The sequence below is a fragment of the Lycium barbarum genome, chromosome 3 (assembly GCF_019175385.1).
Source record: "Lycium barbarum isolate Lr01 chromosome 3, ASM1917538v2, whole genome shotgun sequence".
In the NCBI taxonomy this organism is placed as follows: Eukaryota; Viridiplantae; Streptophyta; class Magnoliopsida; order Solanales; family Solanaceae; genus Lycium; species Lycium barbarum.
In genome coordinates this window covers 142,964,895-142,985,280 of record NC_083339.1, presented here as the reverse complement: position 1 = coordinate 142,985,280, position 20,386 = coordinate 142,964,895, and the positions used below count along the sequence as shown (strand labels likewise).

At 35.2% G+C, this 20,386-nt stretch overlaps 2 protein-coding genes across 2 annotated transcripts; both read right to left on the bottom strand.

Moving 5' to 3' along the window:
* Positions 1-1,802: 1,802 nt before the first annotated feature.
* On the bottom strand, positions 1,803-4,792 carry LOC132633207 (pentatricopeptide repeat-containing protein At3g18020). Its single transcript, XM_060349476.1, has one exon. It carries the CDS (start codon positions 4,411-4,413, stop codon positions 2,320-2,322), a length of 2,094 nt encoding a protein of 697 aa, XP_060205459.1. The 5' UTR covers positions 4,414-4,792; the 3' UTR covers positions 1,803-2,319.
* A 4,419-nt stretch (positions 4,793-9,211) lies between these two features.
* LOC132633206 (thaumatin-like protein) lies at positions 9,212-11,992 on the bottom strand. The gene is made up of 3 exons (XM_060349475.1): positions 11,739-11,992; positions 11,282-11,653; positions 9,212-9,723 (listed from the first exon to the last, which is right to left on the bottom strand). The coding sequence occupies exons 1-3, from the start codon at positions 11,806-11,808 to the stop codon at positions 9,422-9,424; spliced, it is 744 nt and encodes a 247-aa protein (XP_060205458.1). The 5' UTR covers positions 11,809-11,992; the 3' UTR covers positions 9,212-9,421.
* Between the last annotated feature and the right edge of the window lie 8,394 nt (positions 11,993-20,386).

Below are 20,386 nucleotides of genomic sequence, written 5' to 3'. Positions count from 1 at the left end.
GAAAAATCCGAGAAAACCCGAGGTTGAAAAACCCGAATTTTATTGGTTTGGTTTGGTGTATAAATTTTAAAACCCGACGCAATTGGTTTGGTTTGGTGTTTAAAAAATCCGAACCAACCCGGTCCATGTATACCCCTACTTAGAAGAAAGAAAAAAGAGAAAACTATTTGAAATAAGGTTAAATTTACCCTCTATTATATTTTTGGCCTAACAATATTCTCGTCTTGATGGTTTTTGTTCGAAAATACCCTCTAACTATTAATTATCCTTCCTACTAACCGTGCTTTAAAATAAGGGAAAATTGGCTAATTCTCCATTCAGATTTCGAAATGCTATTACTTGAACAAAAACTTATATTTTAGAGATTATGAGATTACTTTGACTATTTAATTAATTTTTCAAGGACTAGATAACCTTTGATTTTCGGCTAACCCAGCACCAACTCTTCAATAGATTTCTAAAATTACAATTTTATGTTTTATATAAAATACAATTACCAACATTAATTATTCAAATTAAATATTTACTCTGTTGATTTTTTTCAAAACTATTATATCGGCCCTCGAGTGACACTTCAGATGACTTAAAGTTACAATAAGTAATATAGCATTCCAACGTATAATTGGATTTGATTCCTTTTATCATATCAGTCTTAGAGTTAGTAACATAAATCCATTAGTATTAATGTAGAAAATGAAATTTTAACTAGAACTATGGTATATTCGCTCTACTATGGAAAAAGATTTAATATTACCCTCCCTTATCCCCGTAACATTATACTATCATACCCATAATGTTATAAAAGCGACTCAAATTTGTCCTTCATCCGTTGATCCAATCCCCATTTTAGCTGCATGACGTGCCAACTCACGACACAAACCCTTCTTCCTCAGCAGTCAGCATCACCCCCCAAATTTGACACAATTTCTTCTTTGTCATCTTCCACTGTTCTCTTTAATTGATAAAACTTTGGCCATTTACTGTATACTGGCGGAAAGAATATGAAAACTTGTATAACCGTGTTGAGCCTCCTATGACCTGCCACGACACAAAATTAGAGCTGTAAAAGCAAAATCCCATAGAATCAATTACGTTCTGCTAATGCAAGTTATTCCACATCTCTTGAGTGTGATCATCTGAATGTCCTATTTATGTAACAAAGTAAATTGCTGTGTGTTCCTGAGTTATCATGTTAGACGGTTATCTCAACCATGCAAATTGACTGAGACACAGAAACAGGCGACTGCCATGGTGAATCAGTGAGAATTAATGGTATGTATAGCACCTCTAGGTAAGTTCCATTCAGAAAGTAGAACTCTTGAAGATGGCTCAATGAACCATAGAACTGTTGAAGATGGCTCAATGAACCACCTGTATGCAACTATACATGAAATTTTTCCAAGGAACATAACATCTAGATTTTATATAGTGGAATAGAAGTTGTATCAGTAAACAAATAACTTAACCATTTGTCAGAATAAAAATGAGAAACGAAACCTGAAAATAAGCCAGATAACAAAGTCTCAGGTGCAAATTAAGAATGAAGACTACAGATACTTTCAAGATTTCTTTAGAGAAGCTTAAAGGTACAGGAATCTGGGTGCTTAGATCTACCTGGAGGATAAGTTCTTCAATGCATAAAGTTGAAAGCATTGTCATGAAAAATTGCAGATTCGATATGGGAAGAATCATAGCTCTCTATTCAATTGAAATATCCATATATATATAAGATATTGATGGGTGATGGGTGATGCATTCAGCAAGGCAGTAACAAACTAAAAACTAAAAGAAGGAAACTCTCAGATAATGAATCATCAAATATTGCTTGACATTATAGAAATAGTACATTCAGATGGAAGGGAATACATCTCGTTATTGAGTTAATTTGAGATGAATGTGTAAATTAAAAACTTAGAAAAAAAAATCATAATGGCTATGAGTAATATATTGAAGAGATATTAAACAAGAAGTACATTCATCTAATACGATGAACCACCTTCCCACTACTTCTCTGAGTAGTTCATAGATATGTTGCAGTTTTCTTTTCTTCTTTTACCTCGCTCCTTGTAAATGATCAATCTCCTGCTAAACAGTTTGGATTCTGTTTAACTGGTCGGTCTCAGACATCCAATGCTCTCTCCATCGGTATTCCAGGATCAGATATGTAGCAGAAGCAATATCTCATTTCATCATGAGTAATACCGCTTTTACTATAAAAGACATCCTATTATCATGAAAACATAAATACTCCAGAGACAACAATTTAACAGGGTTCATGTCTAAGACCACTTAGACAACTCATGTAACGACCGAATTATCTTACGCCCCCACTTGATTACATGTCAAATCCTCGCAGAACTCATTTTCAAAATTGCCATGCAATTTATCCAGAATTCTCCATGTTACAGAATCAGGTTCTAGTCCATTCTTTCTCATTTCACCAAGAATCTGATAAGCTTCTCTCTTCAAACCCAATGTGCAAGCACCATTAATAACAATGTTGTAATTAACGACACAAAGAGTAACCCCACAATCTACTAATTCATATAAGAAATCACAAGCATCATTCAATTTGCCAGAGCGACAAAGCCCCTTGAGAATGGCAGCATATAAGTAACTGTCATGAACTCCTGAGGGCCAAACTACATCATTCCAGAATCTTTTGGCTTCATCAACTTTGTTGGATTCAAACAATCCATCAATAATAATAGTATACGTCGTGCAATCAGCAGCGATGCCACCACTTACCATGCTACGGAAAATCTCCATAGCTTCATCGATCCTATGTAACTTGAATAACCCCTGGATAACTGCATTATATGTTACAACGTTGGGCTTAAAACCTTTTTCAGGCATAACTACATCCAATAATGCAAGAGCTTCCTCAACCTTCCCGAGTTTTAAAAAACCGCTAATAACAGTTGTGAACGTGACACCATTCGGGGCACAAAACTTCCCCATCATCATATCTTTGAAAACCTTTTGCGCCTCTTCGATTCTTCCCATTTTGCAGAAGCCATTAATAACAGTATTCAGGGTGATCACATCTGGTTGACATTGAGTTTGAAGCATGGTGACAAGGACATTTAAAAGCTCAGTTGGATTGTCAACAACACAAAGACCTCTGAGATATATATTATAAATCCTTGTTCTGTCGAGGTATTTCTTATTTAACATCACATTGAGGACTTCCTTGGCCTTAACAAGATCATTTTCATGACACAGACCTTGTACCAATAACTTATAAGTGAATTCTGACGGCAAGTAGCCAAATTGAATCCCTTCCTCCAACAACTGATATGCCCTGAAACAATCGCCTTCTTTAACAAGACCATGTACAATTGTATTATACGACACTAAGCTTGGATTAAACCCTCGTTTTCTCATCAAATAAACTATCCTAGCAGCTCCATTACACCTCCCAAATCTACAAAGTGAATCTATCATTTGGGCATATACAAAACTCCGAGCCACATTTTCACCCTGAGGCATATCTTCAGCGATATTAAACACTTCATGGAAGAACCCTTCCCTACACAAGCAATTGATCACGTTACAGAATGCTGCATTGTTTGCATGCATATCCTCTTCATCGAGCATCACATCCCAAAGCTTCGTAATCAGTTGTTTTCCATAATCAATATCCCGTTTTCGAAGAATCCCCCGAATCAAAGCGCTATAAGTAAGAGCATTAGGTATCAGTCCACATTCAGACATTTCATCGAACAGCTTCTCTGCATCCCTTACCTCGCCAACCCCACAATACCCATCAATCAAAGTAGTATACGAAACAGCATTAGGAGAATGCCCTCTCTTTCTCATATCAACAAACAGCTTATGTGCATCTACAATTCTTCCAAAACCACAAAGCTGATGGATTAAACGGTTATAATTCATCAACGATGGTACAAACTGAGGCTTCTGGAAGAACAAAGCGGAAATAACACGCACAGTTGCATACGGAGTAATTGCTTTAAGCAAACGAGCAATAAGTACGTTACAAGTGCGCTCATCAGGGATAGTAAAATGGGAAGAAACAGCGAGAAGGAAACGCTGGTGGGCTTCGGAAAAGCGATGGGAATCACAGAGCGCGTGGATGATACTGCTGAGATTAAGAGAGTCGGGGTGATAGCCTTGAAGTTGAAGATCGTCGAGGAGTTTAAGAGCTTCGTCGACATTGCCGTCAATAGAACAAAGCTTGTGAATTCGTCTTGTCCAGTAAGCTCTGTCGATTAAGGTTCGATCAATGTCAAATTCTTGTACTTGGGGGGTTTGTTTTTGTTGTTGTTGATGAGTTAAATGGAGCTGAATTACGGAAGGTGAAAGAAAGGTGGAGAAGTGGGAAAGAGATGAAGTGCAGGTTTTACAAGAGTTGAGCAGAGGTATCGGAAATGGAAATTTGCACAAACGCATTTTACAGTCGTGCTAATGAATTGATAATCAACATCTCCCTTTAGTTAACGCTTAAAGAGAGAATGTTGGCTCATGATCATGTTTAGACAATGTTGAAATTAGTGAATACATCTGTTAATGGTGGGAAGAAAGGAAGAAAAAAGTGGGAGAAGTGCACAGATAGCCAATTTCAGGGACACTTATTTAAATCATAGCCGAGTTCCAAAACTTTTGCAAGTTAAGCCAATGAGAACGTGTAAAGTTTTAAAACTTCACAGATATACGCATCTGAAATTTGGTTTGTCAAAGCTTAACTTCAAATAATTTGAAAGCAAACATATTGACAGGATAAGAATGCAAAGCATTTTAAAAAATGGCAACGTCTTGAGTGGTGTTGTGCTGGATAGATTATCCCGTCAACTTACTTTAAAAAGATTGGATTCGAGTAGTTGTTCCAAGATATAGATGAACCTTGTTAGACATAGTAGTATTGGGCCCAAGGTCCATTAAGTGTATTATTCATTTTAGGCAAACGTACAGATATAACTACCTTCTACGAAGATTTTACCATTGGTAGCTACCATTTTCCAAATTATAATTTATACCTTACTTTTAAGCAAAAGTTGTTTATTTTACGTGTATTTTGTGGATTCGCGTGTATTTGGGGGAGACTCTCCCCTTGCCCGCTCAGGTTCGAACCCAACCAACAACATTACTTTTCTTAAATATTTTTCCTAGCTTCTTCTCCTTGTATTTTGAGTGTATTTGAGTCATGTATTTGGTTCATATTGTATCTCATATGTATTTGATGTCACATGTATCTGATGTCACGTGTATTTGAATGTATGTCATATGTATTTGGATCATATGTCTTGTATCTCATATGTATTTGAGCTTCTTGTCTTGTATCCGAATGTATCTGAAGACAAGTACATTCAAATACAAGACAGTTAGGCCAAATACATATGACGAAATACACTCATACCAAATAAATATAGATACAAATTTGAGTCAAATACATATAGCGAAATACACTCAAATACAAGAAGAAGAAGCTAGGGAAAATATGTAAGAAAAAAATGTTGTTGGCAAGTTCGAACCTAGGCGAGCAGGGTGTGTGTCTCGCCTAATAACCACTTCAATCACTCCAACTTTATGTATTTTGGTGTAACTACGAATGCTAATTTACAAAATCACTGTAGCTACTAAATATAAATAAATTAAAAGATAGTTATTATCAATAATTACCTCTGAGAAGAAGCTACACCAAGTAAAAATTCCTTCATTTTACTTGTTGTAATTTGCATATTCAGATTAGGCCCAATTGGCATTGTAAATGACCCGGTCCATTAGTTATGTAAGGACAGGGGTTGAATGAGAATGAATTGATTTACTCATTTTTCCAACTCAGAAATAAAACAAATTCTTTCTCTCTCTTATTTTTTGCCTTCCGCACTAGGGTTTATTTACCCTTCTCTTTGTGCGATCTCTTTGTATGGTAATCTAACAACTATCGAAGGAAACAAGCTTTAAAACTGACGAATCACACCTAAAGGCACAAGGATCACCTTTAATTCGAAACTGCGGATTCATCACCTTTAAATGGCACAATACTAGCCTAAAAATTAGCTATGCAGTTCACAAGGACATCACCATTTATCTTCTTGAAAATATGAGCAGACATCATATCCTTAAACAAAGTAACAACCTAATAATGCAATTGATCAGTTCATGTGACCGGGAAAACAAAGTAATAATCCTTAGTCTTATATATTTATGTTTCTTTTGCGCAGCGAAAGATCCTGAATTTGAGATCTTTTACATCCAAAAATTTCTCTTAAACGAGACTATTCGCATTTGGGTGGCGGCTCAAGATTAGCCTCACGAAAATCTTATATTTTTCGAGGAGGTCCACCATGTGAAAACGCTCTTAATGGAACTTTAGCCTTAGCTAATCGTGACCAATTAGCAAATCGATGTAATTAGGATGATTTTTTAAGATCAAAATTGACTCAAATCGAATCCTACGGGTGGGGTCGTGTATAACGGGAGTCCAGTGAAATTCAATTTCGGAGAAGAAATAGATAGAATAGCTTTTGACTAATAAAGCTAGAGAAAAGGAAAAGATGTTTGCATGAGAAGAAATAAACAGCGAAAGGCAGAGATATGAAGGTTTGTGGATGAATAAACGGCGACCCCATTAACTTTCCTACAACAATTTGTCTGTTTTTATAGCTTTACCCTCCTTTGCCCAACATGACACGTTACAAGATTCTTTGGTTAAATACAGCTTACTTTTTTCATTAGACTCAATAGGAGTAAGCATTTAAGTGTAAATTATTTTTATACCGTTCAAGATGCAATTAAATGAAACTAACATGATAGATATAAATTTATGTTGGTAAAAATACAATCGAAATTACAATTACAATTGAAAAATAAAATGAAGAAATAAAGGTATTTTCAAGCTGAGACGCGGATATCTCGCTCTCTTTAAGGAGATTCAAGCCCACTGCAGCAAATCTACCTGTCCAACAGTAATCTTTCTGATTTGTCCCCTTCAGAATACAACAGCCCGATCATGTCGTATAACTCAACAAATTCTGGACAAGATGTTGAGTCCAAAGCTCCATAAAGAAAACACCGTCCTTCAACTAAATAAACTCTCTTTTATTTTCCTCAATCTTTCAAGAACCCTCCAATATAAATTTCTACTCACCACAAGCTAAGGATGAATAACTATTTATAAGAGAAGAAAGTGATCCTCGTAATAATTGGATGAAAAGTATGATTTAGTGGGGATATTAAATTGATATAATATGGAGAATATGAGTGAGTAATGAGTAGGAGTTACAAGGAATAATGGTCACATTATGCCACCAAAAACGTAGAAACTTAAGAGACCAATTATGCCTCTTTCTGGCTGCCAACGGAAAAAGAGTCACAAGGCATTATTGCCATTAACTGATGTGATTTAAAGGGAAACTTAAGGCCACAAGCTGCCTTTTGAACGTGGGAGAAGAATTGGATAATCTGACACTTTAAAGATTGCACTTTAACATATTGACTGTTATATTAAAATGCTCAAAATATTTATAATTTATATAACTGACTCTAACTCGCTTGTATTTAAAGCTAAATTGCTGCCGTAAATAATTTTTCTACTAAAAATGCACTATAATCGGTTATAACAAGTTGATTCTTTTTTTCAAATAACTAGTCATTTTGTTAATTACCAAGAAGTCATTACAATTCCATAGCTTAGCTTACTCAGCTAGCTGTCTAAAAACTACTAGAAATAACTACAAGCTGATATTACAAGTGGAGTATTTGATATATTTTCTAAATTGACAAATCGAAACTACTATGAATAGTTCTCATTTAATTAATCTTTGATGAGAAGAGTTACCTTATTTTTATGTTTAATGCATATGCAGCCTCCTAAATTTATCATTTTTTTTCATTTTGACACCTCAACTAAGTATTATTTCTATTGAATCCTGAACTCGTCCTCAAGTGTGTCTATCAAACCCTCTAAATCTAATTTTTATTAAAAGCAAAAATTAAATTGTGGTAATGAAGGTGAAGTAATATTTAAGATATAGGGTGAGCTATTCTTTAGGTCATAGATGTGTCGGTTTCTGCTGGTTCTGCTCTTCCACTGCCAGCTTAATTATGAGCTTACTCTTTTTTCCCTCTCAGTTGTTGTTAATCTTAGCTAAAAGATGACATAATTAAAATAGAATATATATTAGCATGTTGCTATATTAAAGATAGCATACTATGTAAGTCAGATTGTGTCTACTAGACACATTTGAGGATGAGTTCAGGGGTTTAATAGGAACAACACTTAGTTAAGATGTCAAAATAAAAAAAATGGACAAGTTCGGGGGGCTGTGTATGCATCAAGCCTTATTTTTATACTCCTTCTGTTTCAATTTATATGAACTTATTTCCTTTTTAGTCCGTGCCAAAATGAAAGGCCTCTTTCCTAATTGAAAAAAAAATACACTTTATGAAATGATTTACAGCCACACAAATATTCAAGACTTATTTTGAACCACAAGTTTCAAAAATCTTCAGTCTTTTTTAAATGTCGTAACCAATCAAATAGATTCACATAAATTGAAACGGTTTTTTAAATGTCGTACTCAATCAAATAGATTCACATAAATTGAAACGAAGAGAGTATATCCCCATAAAAAAGTCATCTCGTGTTTGTGTTAATATAGATGGTAACTACTCCGTAAAATAGTCAGAAAAGACACGTAATTGATGTAGACACCACAATCACAAAAAGAAATATTTTGAACAATTAATTTTATTCTATAACTACCTATAGCTGTATATTAAGTTAATTTGATATTTTTAGTAATGTTCACAAAAGCTTAACTCTATAAGGTGAGATGTTGTCACATTCTTAGAACCAAAACTAAAGCGTCGAAGAATAATTGCACCGATCACAACGAACTTTGATATAACGTGAAACAATTAACCAAAGAGTTCACCACCAGTGATACCAGAGGCGGAGCCAGCCCTTCGGGTATGGATTCGGCCGAACCCAGTACCTTTTGTTCGAACCATATATTTGTATTAAATTTTTGTCAAATATATACAAATTATTAATTAAGAATCCACTAACTTTAAAGAAGTAAAACCCCGAACCCACAAGTGATGATTCTGGCTCCGTCTCTGAGTGATACTAATGATACTAGTGATGATTATGTAATGCTCACAAAAGTTTTAACTCTATAAGGTGAGATGTCAAATTCTTAGAACCGAAACTAAAGCATCAAAGAATAATTGCACCGATCACAACTTTGACATAACTTGAAATAATTATTGCTACCAATTAACCAAAGAGTTCACCACCAGTGATGCTAATAATACTAATGATGATGATAATACAATATACTAGTAGTAAGATAGACGTAGCAAGAAATCTAAACCTAGAGAGAAAAGGTGAAGACTAAAATGACGATCATATATGTGATACTGATATAATAATAAGACCGGAAAAAACAGGAGACTAGTGGTGAGGACAGAAAGTGAGCAAGTAGCTGCTACCAGTGCAAGTTGCAATACTAGTGGGATCATCGTAAGCATATGAGTAAGCTTTGGGGCAAGCAGTCTTGAATATCCTTGAGTATGCAGTTGGCTTGCAAGATTGTGGATTTCCAAAAGTTCCAGTGCAACAATATCTTGGAGAATTGAAAGCTGAGCAGGCACTTTTACAAGCCACCACTTGCTTCTTATCATGAGACCTCACTTGTAGACCCGATGGACACATTGTGTTCAAGTCACTCACACATCCAGCATAGCTGCATTTCCCTGCAAAAAAATAAAATAAAATTAACCCATTCGATCATAATAAGTGAGGTTGTTTTCGTGTTCAACTAGTCTACTACAACTAGTGGTCGTTAAGGTGGCAAAGGCGGAGCAGGTCGATAACAGATAATAATCAATAAATAGATATATTTATAATCCTCACAAACTTTGCTTTAACTCTGAATTGATGGGATAAAAATAAGTCGAATAACTAGTCATAATCCAACATATCCAATATTACTCGACTTTCCTTCCTTTTTAACTTTTCTTTTTGGAAAGAATATTAAAATGTAACATTTTTCTTATTATTAGTAGCTTTTAAAGTTCTTTCTCTCAATGTCTAAATCTGATTTTGTATATTTAAATTTGGGTTATATTCTGACCCTTTTAAACGAAATACTACTTTCATACTAATAGCATATTTCGGGTTCAATTTGTTGGGTCAAAGTTAAACCCGTATATTTTGCTACCTCGAATCTACTACTCCCTCCGTCCCCAAAACAAGTATATTATCCTAGCAAAAATCAAGTCCATTAAAAAATTAATAAATACAATAAGGAGTTTACTAAAATAAATGATTTATTAGATGTTTTTTTAGCATATTAAAGAGGATTAATTCTTTAATGTTAAGTGTATAATTTTTTTAATTTTTTGTTTTGAATTTCTAAAATGATACTTTTTTTTTGGACAATTTTTTTTTCGAAATTGAAACTTATCTGGGACAGAGGGAGTACTAAAGTGACTTGTAAAGACGAAATCAAAGGTGACAGTGGAAACTCCTCAAAAAGATTCAGTAATAGATTCGTAGGTCCCGTTCGGACATGGTTTGAAACTATGATTTCAAACCTGGTTTTAAATCATGGTTTCAAATATAATTTGAATATTTTAAGTTATTTTCTCAACATAAGTGAAAACTATCAAAACATTTTCAATTCTTGTACAATCTTACCAAATGAGCAAATAATAGTGTATAACAAAATTAGTACACTACTAGAAGACTTTTCTAAAAAATGCAACATCAATTAATCAAACTTTACTTCAATAAAATAAAAAATTTAACATGAATAATAATATAACTACTATTTAATATAATCTTCCCACATAAATTAAAAGTTGGTAGACATAAATAAAAGTTGGTGAAAGTTAATGAGATTGGTAAATAATTGATGGGGGTAATTATTAAAAATATTTATCAACTTATGATTTTTTTTTTTACAAAATATTAACTTATGGGTTAAATTTTGTATTTAAAAAAGTTGAAACCATGGTTTCAAACCCGTGTCAAACTTTTTTAGATGATTTGGGTTCAAACCACGATTTCAAACCACGATTGAAAATTGATGGTCAAACGCTGATTTGAAACCATTGTTTCAAAATTGGTGGCCAAACGCCTACGTAGATCTAAAACTACTAGCCTAAATCCTCAAGAAAAAGGGTAATGATATATGTAAGGACGAAAGTACCCCTGCTACAAAACCAACACAACTCGAAGAAGAGGAAGCATAGAAGCAGTAATCCAAGGACAAATAAGTCATCAAACACTTTTAGACAGAATTCTCACCTTTGCCTCGGAATGGAGTTATGGAAATGGCTAGATTATATCCATCTACAAGACTAACATCATAGAAATCCTGTTCATTACCCAAAGTAATCTCAGCAAGTGTAGCTGGTGGGGTTCCACCAATACCATTACAAAATAGCGCACCACCACAGTCCCCTGTAGCACAACGACCACGTCCAGATGCATCAAAAGCACACCCATGACGACCCCAAACTCGACCGGACCACCCAGCCGGTAGGTTAATTCTGTAAGCCTTCTTTGGCATAAGTTTGAACCCTCCACGACCTAGAACTGGCTTGCCTGCACTTGGCTGAATCCCTGGCCACACTGCGTGGCTACATTTGTTGTACAATGTCATTGTTGTAGCTGAGACTGAAAAAAAAAACAAGTACATTAGTAAACAGTAGGAAAAGTTAAAGCATACAACTAGTTATAAGTACGTGAAATTGTTGTGTACCTGAAATGTGGGAGGCAAGGATGGTGAGGAAGGCGAAAATGAGGAAGGGTTTGAGAAACTGATCTGCCATGGCTAAAGTTTTGGTGGAAGAAAAATGTGAGTTAGTGGAAAGAGCTACTACTAAGAGGAGTGTACCAGTGTTCCCCTTAGGTACTGGCAAATAGAAATGGGCTTTTTATAGAAAATCAATAAGAAATACAGGGAAACCGGGAGATACTAATTGTAGGGTTACTTACTTACTTTGATCTGATTGACTAAAATTGGTACAGAGTAACCAAAGCTGGTGGAACGGTAATAAGTGGGCCTTTTGTCAATGAATAAGGTGAATGTGCTAGCTGTAAAATTTGAAAACGGAAAAAGAACAAAGTGCACCTCAGTCCTCAGGAATTGAACTGAGTCTTAAGGGAAAAGGGCCAAAAATGCCCGTACCTCGGAAAAAGTACTAAAAATATCCTATATTATAAATTTGAATCAAAAATATCCTTTTCATTATTAAAGATTTTAAATATACTCTTATCTTAACGAAAATTTTCAATATAATCCGATTTCAATTTTAAATTCGTCCCATTTGAACTCGACTCAATTACATAAAAAATTCATATGCGACCAACTTGTTCCCGAGTATTACATCTGGAACCACTAGGCACATAAGCGAGCAACCCATATGGGTTTTTTATTTAGTTGGGTCGGATTTAAATGAAGCGGGTGTAAAAATGAAATCAGGTTATATTTTGAGATTTCCGTTAAGATATGGGTATATTTGAAAACATTAATCATAGGAGGGATATTTTCGACCCATATTTGTAATTGAGGATATTTCTAACCCTTTTTTCAAAATAGAGAAGTATTTTTTTATCCTTTTCCCTTTAAAAAATGCATAGGTTGGAGTTATTCATTTTTTCCCCCCACCCGATATCCGCTATCCGCATTGGTGCCCAATTTCATTAGAATTTAGGAGTGTAACGCACATCGAGGGAAACACTCCATACCCAGGACACCGAGAAGTATTCACCTTTTTCAATCACGAATGGAGATCACAACGAACTACAAATTTGACTGCATTGTTATTCAAAATAGAAGATGAATATAAAGCTAAGTACGGAAGCTAGTTCTACTATATAACAATTTGTTTGGATGGTTGTTATATATTGTTTTATAATGTATCGTATAGTGTTGTATTGTATTGTATTATATTATTTTGAGAAATATAATATTTGGATAGATTGTTCGTGCACGGTGTAGAGCTATTATAAAAATGTATGATAAAGGATAAAATATTATTATTAGAAAATAAGTAAAGACAAAATGCGAAAAAATAAATAAGGTAACGATGCAATAACACCAAATCGGTCGTTATATAAAATGAGACTTTTCGTCATTACATAACGATGGATTTAACGATACGATACAATAAAATTAAAGTAACAATCAAAACAAACATTATATTTAAACTAACAACACAATACAATGGGTAACAACCATCCAAACAAGTTAAACTAACCCTAGTTTTCTTTCCTGTCTTCACCAACAAATAATGTTTTTTTTTTGGTATAAGGTACAGTATGTAGTAGAGCCCAAGACTTTTGTAACCCCAAAATAAATTTTTGGAACCAACACAACCCATTAAAAAAAAACCTAAATAGGCTTCACGCACAGATTATATGCGTAAAAGGACCAAAGTGTAGTTTTACACTAAAGTTCTTTTACGCACATAATCTGTGTGTAAAAGAGGCAAATATATCGGGCCAGTCGTCCTCCCCACTGGTCCCCCCGAATTCGAAAAAAAAATGAAAATAAGCCATTAAAGGTCCTTTTTCGAGGTCCCACGCGATCAAAAACATCGTTTTCTTGTTGATTTCCAACCCAAAAGTGGTATATTGAAGTCTAGGAATAAGTTTCTTCGCAATAAAGCGGCGTATAATTCAATTCAAAAACTCAAAATCAAAGCTTCAATCTGGGTATTTCACTACAATTTTTCGATTACATTATTAACTTAAGCATTATTATGTGGACACAAAAAAACTTAACGCATTTTTTTTGTGCGTAAAAGGGTTGTTTTCAGCCCGTTTTTCATTTTTTTTTCTTCATTTGTTGTTAATTGTTAATTTATTAACCTAAGCATTACTATTGTGTGTATATGGACAAAAAAATAAATTTTACACACTTTTTTTGTGCGCAAATGGGCTGTTTTCAGCCCGTTTTTTAATTTTTTTTATTTGTTTAGTTGTTGTTAATTGTTTATTAGTTTCTTATTTAGTATTTGGTAATTGTTAGATTAGTTATTTCAATTGTTAGACTAGCTAATTATTTATTTAGTTTTTGTTAAGCCAATTGTTTATTTGTTAATAATTTGATTAGTTAGTTTCTCGCTTTATTTAATAATTATATGCTAATTAATTTTTTATTATTTGATTAGTTAGTTAATTGTTTATTTATTTATTTGCTAATTAGAAATTGAAAATCATTAGTTTAGGATTCAATCCTTTGTATAATTTCTCAGTAAAAGATTACATAACTAATACTACGTATTAGAGATTAATTAAAAAAATAATGATTAATTTAAAATGCGTAAAAAATATACCACTTTAATCCTTACTTCATTTATTAATGATTAATGAGCCGGGACCCTTCGACAACAGAGAGGTACTTTATCTACAACATGAGCATAGGTCCCAGTATGTATGCGATGCACCGGCATCCTCTAGTAGAGTGGTCCGTTCCCGTTTGGGGGAGTCAGCATGGGATATTCTAGAGGTTGTTCCCCCACATCCCCGTGTCATAGATATACTACGTTGGGGCGGTATCTACCAGTGCATCGAGGTTGGCCGACTAGTGCACGATAGGGCTCTAGTGACAGCTATGATTGAGCGCTGGCGACCGGAGACCCATACATTTCATCTCCGCATTGGCGAGGCTACCATCACCCTGCAGGATGTCGAGGTGATTTATGGTCTACAGATTGATGGACAGGCATTGTATAGAGTGGAGCCTCCGAAGATGTTGCCGTATCGCCAGGAGATGGCTAGGCTTACTGTTTTCGAGCCTCTGCAGGGGGATATGCGTGGACGGAGTCGGTTGTTGCGGTCCTCTCTCCATGCTCACTTGCGCCTCGTAGATCTGCAGCATCCGATTGGCGAGGCGACGGCACTGGCTGATATTGACCGACGTGCTCGTTTATATCTTCTCATCATATTCGAGGGCATCATGTTCCCGAACACGTCGGGTACGGATATGAGCATTAGGTATCTAATCTTTATTGAGGACCTAGGGATGTTATAATTGGGGCGTCGCTGTCATGGCTTACATGTACAGAGGATTTGATCGAGCTTCTATGGGCGAGAGGGTTGAGATCGCTGCATTTAGCCCTCTTCTTCAAGTAATATATTTAAGTGTGTGTAGATAAAACACTAAATATATTTTTTCGAAACTACGACTGATAAATAATTTTTTTGATGACTATGACAGATATGGGTGTGGACTAGGTTGAGACCTTTTCAGCCCATAACTGCTCATCTTCCCGACGACTATGTCGCTGAGGATATGCCATAAGCGCGGAGATGTTCGCAAGGCCGTACCAGAGGTGTGGAGACGCACCATGTCATTCTCCCATTTAGTGATCAGTTAGACCGCATGACGGCCCCCGAGGTAAGTTTTTTTTATTTAACATTAGTTTGTCATTTTTGTTAGTCTTTTATTGTTAACTAGTTGAATTCTTCTTATAGGCTTTCATATGGACGCCGTATGATCAAATTTTGGGTCAGCTGCCGGCGTTTTGTAGGGTTGGTGAGCACATGTGGATTGCACGGTGTCCATTAATCCATATGGACATCATTGAGCATCACACACCCGACCGTGTATTACGGCAATTTGGGCATGTGCAGAACATACCCGCGGCTACACATTGGGAGCACTACCACTACACCAGGGACGAGCGTTCGATCGACAGTGTGGCATGGCGGCCGCGTATGCACCAGGAAGTAAATGCATGGAACTAGAGGATGACGACTCTAGCGGCGGTCGGACATAACACTCCGGTCCATGAGTACATGACTTGGTACATGTATATCACTCGCTCTTTGGTTGCCAACCCCTCGACGTCGCGTCCTGATGGCCGAGGATATGCATCACTCTCGGGAGCATACGAGGCGCTGGTAAGTTTATTCAATTGTCGTCTTATTATGTATTACTTTATGAATTTATTCAATTCTTAAAATTTGCAAATATATGCAGCTACAGATGACTCTGATGATACGGCATGAGAGCATTCCCCTTACGGAGTCCACCGACCCCGAGATAGCGGCATATGCGGCACGGATAGTTCATCTTACCGACACTGGTATGATACAGGCACAGGAGTGGCATCGTGTCGATGAGGATGTACCAGAGGGTGTTCCTGCGGGTGGTAGGGCTGATAGAGGTGGGCGGGCTGATAGAGGTGGTTGGGCTGGCCGAGGTGATCTGGCTGGCGGAGGTGGGCGGGCTGGCAGAGGTGGTCGGGCTGGCAGAGTTCTAGTAGATGAGCCTGACGATATGTCCCATCAGGCTCCGTTGGCTACAAATACCTTTTCTTCTTCCAGGCCATCGACTTCACAGAGACCTGGATATACGCTAGAGATGTTCCCACATTATGATCCTTGGTCATCATTTCCGTAGGTGCCAGTTGGTGATCTACATATGGGAGGCGGAGATGAAGACTTAGATATTATTTTCGATGACTACTTTTTCCGTTCTACAGCCGGGCCTTCGGCACCATCTGCATCTCCGGCTCCGCGGGCCGCTCAGGAGCCCTCTCACATGCCATCTCAGGAGCCCATCGGCACACAAGTTTATTTTTTTTACAATAAAATAATGTATTAATTAATTATTTTATTAATCTAAACTAAATTATTTACATGTATTATAGGTTCATTCTTCTGCGCCTGTGGACCCGTTTCCGCCTGTCCAGATTGACCCGTCTACACCTCCAGCTACAGCTCTGGTAGCGCTCAGGAGACAGTTGAGGAGCCAGCTAAGGAGCCCTCTAACCAGCCATCTCAGGAGGCTGTCGGCACACAGGTTTATTTTTTTACAAAGAAATAATTTATTAAATAATTGTTTATATGTTATTTCATGTTTAGTTTATGAAAAATTAAATTGTTTATATGTTATTTCAGGTTCATTCTTTTGCTCCTGTGGTCCAGTCTCCTCCGATTGAGTCATCTCCTGAGGCATCTACAGAGGCTACTCAGGTGGAGACCGCCGCCGTCTCCCACAGGAAGCATATTTTCACCCACGGCCTGATGAAGGGAAGAAAGGGTGATCATGGCATAGATCATCCTGTCATGAAGAGGAGAGAGGGTCCTGATGATAGTGAGGGTGGTGGGGTTGGCCTTAGGCGTTAGGAGACTGTGTATTTGTAAATAAAATGTACATTTTATGTTAATATTATATATATTTTTGGGTATTATTTTTTTTAATGATAATTAGTTTTTTTAGTATTTATTGTCGATTATTAATAACTGATGCGACGCCCTAGATTAATTAAAACCCTATAAAATATGACAATTAAACTTAAAGATAACAAGTTTCCAAACTTACTTCGGAGCACTTTACAACCCCTAAAACGACGATCCAAACATATATGTATACTTGATGTAATGAGACGACATTGTTGTACGCTAAAAAAAATATTAAGTTTTATATAAAATATTTATATTCCGGTGTTTTGAAACGTGACTAATTTTCAGTCAAAGTATGGAAAAAAACTTACTTTTCGGTTTGATTTCCAAAGAATAAAAGCTGGGGTGGGGGACCCGACCTCTTTTACGCACAGATTATGTGCGTAAAAGAACTTTAGTGTAAAACTACACTTTGGTTCTTTTACGCACATAATCTGTGCGTGAAGCCTATTTAAGTTTTTTTTTTTTTAATGGGTGATTTTGGTTCCAAAAATTTATTTTTGAGTTATAAAAGTCTTGGGCTCGTATTTAGTACCATGAACTGCACACTAGCTTGACTAATCTTAGATTTATTTTCCATAATTTTCAAATCTTGATAGAGAGGAGAGGGATGTACGAGAAACTTGCTATTATTGTAAAGATACACGTTCCAAGAATAATTTGTTTATTAGAGGAGTGATAACAAATTTCAACAAAAATATTTTTCTGATAAATGTCATAAAATTAAAGATACAAGAACTCGTTACTTATAATTTTAATTTATTTTTAAGAATTAAATCAAGTATACTTGATACCAAATGTACCTTTTCTTTAAATTATTAAACACTTAACAACATAATAACATGCTAATTTTCTTTGACCTCATTTGTCCTTGTACCGTTAAGAGGTGATATTGCTGTTCTTCCTTAGGCCCTGTTTGGACATGATTTAAAATCATGATTTAAAATTATGTTTGGACATACAATTTGAATATTTTAAGTTGTATTTTTTCTTATAGGCATAAAAACTTTCACAAATTGTGAAAATTATAAAAACATTCTCAATTCTTATATAATCTTACCAAATGAGCAAATCATAGTTTATAACAAAATTAGTACACTATTAGAAGACCTTTCTAAAAAATACAACATCAATTAATCAAACTTCAGTTCAATAAAAATGAAAATTTAACATGAATAGTAATGTAACTACTCTTTAATATAATCTTATCACATAAATTAAAGGTTGGTAGACATAAATAAAGGTTGATGAAAATTAATGAGATTGGTAAATGATTGATGGAGGCAATTGTTAAAAACATCTATCAATTTATGGACCTTTTTTTATAAAATATAAACTTATAAGTTAAATTTTACATTTTAAAAAGTTAAAATCGTGATTTTAAATCTCAAATCATGTGTTTTAAAATAAATCGATTAGGGAAAATCATTGCCGTAAGCAGTGCAGCAGTGAGTAGAGAATAGTGACGAGTGAGTTAGTGGGAGCTGACAAAAAGTGCACGGGCACCGAGGGATGTCAGAGTTACGTTGTCCGCGCCGTAAGAAAAAGTTAGCAAACATCACATGCCTCGAGGAATCATTCATACTCTCTCCGTTCCCATCTTCTTCTGCTTCTTTCTTGACTTATTATTTCTACTTCACTGTTTTTCCTAGACATGCAATTGCACACCCACGACCACAACCACAACCACAGCCATCCATTAATGTGGCAAATCAAATCAAAGAGCTACTATTACTGGATATAAAACCTACTGATGAAATCTTAATGAATGTGGTCATTACTGCACTCTATTTTAGTGTCAGATTCAAAATTTTAAGGTCGTAGGTGCTGATCTCCCTTTAGAGTAAAGTTGTTATCAATCATAAAGTATAGCGTAGAATTAACAAGATTTAGAGTAAATTTGTTGCCGGTCATAAAATATGAGCGTAGAATTAATGAGTAACAGTAAAGAAAAGACATTAAAAAAAAATTAAAAACTGAACAAAGAAAGTTTAAAAAAAAAAGGGGGAAGAAGAAAAAAAAACTATATTGGAGAAAAAGAGGTCTTAAATTTTGTGTCTTGAGTAATGAGAAACGGTAAAAAAAAAACATTAAAAAAAAATTAAAAACTAAACAAAGAAAGTTCAAAAAAAAAAAAAACGTAAGAAGAAAAAGAATCTATATTGGAGAAAAATAGCTCTTAAAGTTTTGTGTCTCCTGGGAATCGATCCAGGACCATCAAAACCCTTCCAATTGGGACTGTCAACCAAAGCACCGACCACAACTTTTGGTTGATGGGTGCCACTCAACTAATATTTTCATTTTTTAAGAAATTTCTACATAAATATATATAGTTCGCGTCCTCGTTAATGGGTGCTTGAGCGCCGGAAAACAGTATGTGGGTCCGCCCCTGTGAGTCTATTTTACCACATTCAGTACTATCGCAGGATTAACTCGTCACTAGAGCGTGCATCATACTCTCCTGATTATTTTGATTTTTTTATTTAACCCTCGAGCTCCCCTCTCTTTTGTTTCCTTATGACTGGAATTCAAATTTTTTGAATAATTAAATTGAAGGTGGAGGATGCTTACTATCTGAACAACCCTTGTGGACGCTAGCTCCTGATTATTTGTTTTTTCTGTTTTACCATGTAAATTCTACCACATAGTTGGGAGTTGGGACAAATACACTGAACTAATATTACATAAATAGAATTCATGTTCTGTCTCCATTAACGGTGAGTCTGTATCAGTTAGAAGTTTAATTTGTCTTGTTCACCAAACTCAAATGTACAAGCTGTTCAAAATGTAGTATTCTTTCCGTTCCAATTTATGAGATGGTATTGAACTGACGGAATTTAAGAAATAAATTAAAAATTTAAAATTTATAGTCTAAAATAAGTTATAAATATTGTGTGATTATAAATTATTTCACTAACGGTAAAATGGATACTTTTTAAAGTTAGATTGTTACCAAATATATAAATGTTTCACTCTTTTTTAGATTGACTAAAAAGAAAAAAATGTCATAGGGACGGGTAGTATAATTTTGCGAAAATAATAGTTTAATAAATAAACACATTCTAACCAGGGGCGAATCTATGTATAAAAAATAGGTGACGTGAACCCATGATTATCCGACTAAACTCGTTATATTATGTATATAATCCTTAAAATATATTTAATATTAACTGAAGGAACACATATTCAAACTAGATCAAGTGGAGCATT